The 5,625-nt window shown below is 38.7% G+C and overlaps 1 protein-coding gene across 1 annotated transcript; it reads right to left on the bottom strand.

The window, feature by feature from the left end:
• Window positions 1–1,301: 1,301 nt before the first annotated feature.
• On the bottom strand, window positions 1,302–4,517 carry LOC139848933 (uncharacterized). The gene is made up of 3 exons (XM_071838614.1): window positions 3,254–4,517; window positions 2,520–3,155; window positions 1,302–1,594 (listed from the first exon to the last, which is right to left on the bottom strand). The coding sequence occupies exons 1-3, from the start codon at window positions 4,515–4,517 to the stop codon at window positions 1,302–1,304; spliced, it is 2,193 nt and encodes a 730-aa protein (XP_071694715.1).
• Between the last annotated feature and the right edge of the window lie 1,108 nt (window positions 4,518–5,625).

Below are 5,625 nucleotides of genomic sequence, written 5' to 3'. Positions count from 1 at the left end.
CTTGGATCTGTCGATGGTTGTTTGTGGATCTGCTCTTTGGTGTTTTTTGGTTCAATGGTGTTTATTTCACAAAGGTATGTTGGTTTCATCTCCCTTGTGCTCCTTGTTCGGTGCCGATTCATTTTCGATTTTCATCGTTTCACCATGTGCCGTTGCTATTTCTCTAGGACGCTACATCTACCGAGGGTCTAATTTCATAGTTTTGTGGTTTCGCTTTTGGTTGCGACTCACATGTTTCGACGATTCTTTTTCGGCATTCATCTGTTAGTTTCATCCCCGACAACGTCATTCAATCTTTGATTGGGTTCACTCATTGTGTTGGCTACTGCATGAAACTTCATGGTTTATTAGTTGTACTTGGGGTGATTCCTAGTTCTGGTTTGGTTGGAGTTTGTGGTGGTTATTGTCGTTTAGATGCGGTCGTTTCCCGGTTGCGCTCAAGTCCATAAAAATGTTTGACGCCGTTATAGGTCGGGGATATTTTGTAGGGATGTTTCCCGTATTGGTTCATATAAGTCAGTATGCAATATATTTATGATGGTACAATTTTATGAGTGTACTAGAGATGTTTGTGGAGTAGTTTTCGTTGGTAGGCATTGTTTATTCAAGTAGATCGTCGAATATACTCAAATAGAAAGATCTGCAACTAATTTTGCTAGATCTTCTGATTTAATTTATAATTTATGTTTTTCGTCGAAAAAATCAATAATAATAAACAAAAATCATAATGCAATACCTTTTTTTTTGAAAGGCAAGATATATTAACAACTCAAAGGAATACAATGAATGGATGAGCAAGCTCATATACAAGAAGCGCGAAAAGGTTTGCAAAGTTAGCAAACAATCTACACGAAAACATGCATGAATTTTACGCTATTCTAAGAAAAACACTAGGGTCGTCGAGCCACGTTAACCACTCAATTTTCCGCTTTTTTGATCTTTTGGAAATCCACTCAAAGGTCTTGACTTGGATTTCTTTCAAAGCTACCGGAGGATTCCAACTTTTGTCTCTAAAAACCTTCTCATTTCGATTCCGCCAAATTAGATACGCACTTACCCATTCCACCGCTTGCCATATTTTGGTTCCAAAAGCCGTTGAAGAAGTAGGCATGTTTCCACGCAATAATTCGTTAATGCTAAGGTTTGACATATTACCAAAACCCCACCATGAAAAGACTGGGTCCCAAATTTCCATCGCACTTTTACAAAATATAAGGGAGTGATCCACGGTTTCTAGATCCTCATCACACAACGGACATCTAACAGTATGTAAATCAATACCCCTTTTATCGAGTTCGGTTCTAACGGGCAAACGTTTTAGAGTCGCCCTCCAAACAAAGTATCTCTAGCTTTTTTGGAACTAATTTGTTCCTCATTGTTTCATTGTTGTTTATGTATTCACCAAGTAATTGGCAATCGATAAGATGGGATAAAGATTTAACAGTGAAGATACCGTTATGGGAAAGGATCCAAGAACACGAGTCCCTCCCTGAGTTGTTGAACCCGTAACTTGCTATGCGACTGGAGAGGTCCTGTAGCTCGCTGAGTGTCCTGCCAGTTGGAGAACGAATCCATTCACCCCTAAAAACAGTGCCTGATCCGGATACTTCAATCAAAATGCAATACCTACCATAACTTATGGTGTTATGTGGATGTACTCGACCAAGGTTCGTTGTATTTAGGCATAATATTTCAATTTCTGTTAAATACCAATTACTAACATGAAACTTCACAAGAGAAATTCGATTTTTTTTCTTCTTTTTGTTGGCTTGTTAACTTATTGAGCATTACATGTGCTCAAGAATGACTCATCGAAAACTTGTCAATCATACATGACTATTGCTACATCATATATATCGTCAATGTACATAGAATCTGTGCTTACTTTATGTACTAGGTTATTGCATGTTCAACAACAGTCACTCAAAATATAATATAATACTCATTCCATTGAAAAATATTATTTGTATATATCCAAAATAATTGGTGACTTACAAAGAATAAATATTACTATTAGATAATTATTAAACATCCTCTCAATTTATGCTTATTTACTATTTATGATCATTTATTTCTTACATATATAAGAGGAAAACTAATAATTCATCAAACTTATATCAAATTCAACTTATCAATAATATCGTATTTATGTTAGATGATGTTGATGTTGTTGAATAGGGACATAGTGTGTTTTAGGCGCCAAGTGAGAAATATCAGTTCTTTCATTTTGGTGTTTTTTTCTTTTTTTTTGAAAAGCAAGATAATTCATTCAAAACAAAAGAAGTACAACGTAGTTAACGCCCAAACGGACGCGTACAACATTAAGCGATTAAATAAAACGAAAATGAGCATGAGGTGCGAAGGTTGCACCTACCTCGAATTATCTAACTAGCAAACTAGATACATATAAGGATTAGAGAGCCAATTAGTCCACTCGAGATTTTCCCCTTTGATTCTAGATGAGATCCACTCGAAAGATTTCACTTGCAATTCATTCAATAACACCGGAGCGCACCAACCTTTATTTTGAAAAGCCTTCAAATTTCTATTCTTCCAAAGGTAGTATAGAGTTACCCATGCGACGGCTTGCCAAATTTTGGATCCAAGTGGAGACATGACATGCGATGATTTTCCATGTAACGAGTCCGGGCCATTTGATGGTGAAAAATTGCCGAAATCCCACCATTTAAATATCCGATTCCAAATATCACTAGTGAAAGAGCAATTAAAGAGTGTGTGGTCAACCGATTCAAGATCGTTATCACAAATCGGGCAACGAACGCTATGAAGATCGATGCCTCTTTTGTCGAGTTCGATCCGAACCGGTAACCTTTTCTTCAACACACGCCACACGAAAATCTCAATTTTTCTAGGAAGTAAATTGTTTCTCAACATTTTGTTCGGTGCTTGATTAGGAGCAGTAAGCACCTTAGCATCTATGAGAGTAGAAAGTCTTTTAACCGTGAAAAACCCATTATTCGATAGTGACCACTTCCATGAATCTCGGACATTAAAATCAAACGAAAGGGTGCGGATCAAGTTCTCTAATTCCACCAATTCAGTTTTTGTGCGACCCGTTGGAATTCGAGACAAAACCCATTTAAATATGATCGAACCTGTGTCTGAGTCTGCTGTACTCGCATGATTGCAACCACCTGAATCATTATTTCGGATAGAAGGATCAGGATGTGCTGGAGCTGTGTTATCCGAGAGTTGCAAATGTTGAAGGGGTTCTGTTGTTGCTGCTGTGAACCTGCTCCGCCTGCTACCCGAATGCCTGCTGCCTGAATCGCTGCTACCGTAGATCTTTGTGGAAAGTCGACTGGTACCTCTGTGACGTGCTGACTAATTGATGCTGCTGAAACACGATCTCTTATCGAAGCATTTTTGTCTTGTTCCAACCTAAAAATCCTTGGGAAAACATTTTTGAGAGCCTCCGAGCCACACCAAACCTCTTCCCAAAATAACGTAGACCTTCCATCACCTATAGATTTCTTAAAGGATTTCACAAAAGAGATGTTAAGTTCGTCAATTTGGAGACCTGCATGAATTATGTTATTCCAAACGCCCGAGGTCGAAAGATGAGTGGACCCATCCCTTGAACTCAAGCCACCGTCAATTCCATAGATACTACGAATGATATTGGTCCAAAGACAATTGGTTTCAATTTTAAACCTCCACCACGATTTGCCCAAAAGAGCAAGGTTTTTGCCTTTTAACGAACCAATATTTAAGCCACCCTCCCCGTAAGGTAAGCAAGTGTGATCCCACTTAACCCAAGTAATTTTATTGGAACTCGAAACACCCCCACCCCCCCAAAAAAAATTCCATCTAGTACTCTCAAGATGTTTAAGGACACAAGGCGGGGCACGAAAAAGCGTGAAGTAATACAAGGGAAGACTACTTAGTACCGATTTAAGAAGAACTAGTCGTCCACCAAAGGATAATGTTCTCATTTTCCAATCCGACAATCTATTATTAAATTTATCGATCACCGGAGCCCAATTGCTAATTTTCCTCATCTTTGCACCGATGGGAAGACCAATGTAGATGAAAGGAAATTTATCGGCTTGACATCCCATACGACATGCTAAATCTTCAACTTCCTTCGAATCAACACCTACACCATAAATTCGACTTTTTTGAAAATTGACTTTTAATCCGGATGCGAGTTCAAAACATTTTAGGATGTTGAAAAGATTCCTTGCATTCATGATGGACCAATCACCGAAGAACATCGTGTCATCCGCGTATTGTAAATGGGAAACTACGATCTTATCTTGACCAATTTCAACACCTTTGTAAAGACCTTTGTTAACCGCGACTTTAGTGATTAGATTAAGACCTTCCGCAGCAAGTATAAAGAGAAAAGGAGATAATGGATCTCCTTGTCTAACACCTCTTCCGATCGAGAATTCACGAGTTGGTGACCCATTAATGAGAATAGAGATGGTAGCCGATTGTAAACATGCAAGAATCCACTTTCTCCATTTTTTCCCAAACCCCATACACGCCATGACCTCCATGAGAAAGTCCCAATTTAGACTATCGAACGCCTTTTCAAAATCGACTTTAAAGATGATACCTTTCTTTTTTTTGATTTTTCAAGTATTCGATAGATTCATTTACAACAAGAACGCCATCTAGTATGTATCTCTCCTTCAAGAAAGCACTTTGTTCCGAAGCGATAAGTCTCGGGATCACCTTCCTAAGCCTATTGGAAAGGATTTTAGCAACTATTTTGTAATAGCTACTAATAAGACTAATGGGTCGGTAATCCCCGAGGGTGATCGGATCAAGCTTCTTCAGAATTAGGGTGACAAATGACGCATTACACCCTTTTGAGAACTCACCATGATTCCAAAACCAAGAGACGGCATTGAACACATCATCCTTAATTATATCCCAATATTTCTTGAAAAATCTTAGGTTGAGCCCATCCGGCCTGGGAGCTTTAGAAGACCCACAATCATTAATCACGTTAACAATTTCCAATTCACAAATCGGTGCTTCTAGACTAATGGCCTCCTCGCTTGTTAAGGAGGGGTAAGCAAGGTCTACTAAGCTAGGCCTAGATATCACCCGATCTTCAAATAGGCATTTAAAATGGTTATAAGCCGCCTCTTTGATATCTAATGGGTCCTCACACCAAGAACCATTAATGGATAGTCCCCGAATATTGTCCTTGTTGTACCCACGTTTGACTATCGCATGAAAATATTTGGAATTCTTGTCCCCCTCAAGAATCCAACGGACACGCGCCTTTTGCTTTAGCATGTTAGCCTTAACATTCTCCTTTTGGAACCATTCTTTCCTAACATTTAACCATTGATTTCTTTCTTCATCGTTAATAAGTCCCTTCTCCGCCTTAAGTTCAAATGAGATGGCTGTATTCTTCAACAAGTCGATTTCTCCATCAAGATTACCAAATTTTTGTGTACTTTTTTCCTTTAGTGCGAGTTTCATTTTTTTCAATTTATTTCTCAAGCAACAATCCATTCGTGTACCACCTCCACCTTGTCCCATCCAAACATCTTTTATGGTTTGTTCTGCTCCCTCCATATCAAACCATTCATCGAAAACTTTGATTGGTTTCGGGCCGACGTTCCTATCGTCTTCTTTGAG

This window comes from Rutidosis leptorrhynchoides, chromosome 5, assembly GCF_046630445.1.
Source record: "Rutidosis leptorrhynchoides isolate AG116_Rl617_1_P2 chromosome 5, CSIRO_AGI_Rlap_v1, whole genome shotgun sequence".
NCBI classification, from domain to species: domain Eukaryota; kingdom Viridiplantae; phylum Streptophyta; class Magnoliopsida; order Asterales; family Asteraceae; genus Rutidosis; species Rutidosis leptorrhynchoides.
Note: the sequence above shows the minus strand (reverse complement) of the source record. Positions and strands in the feature narration are given on the sequence as shown.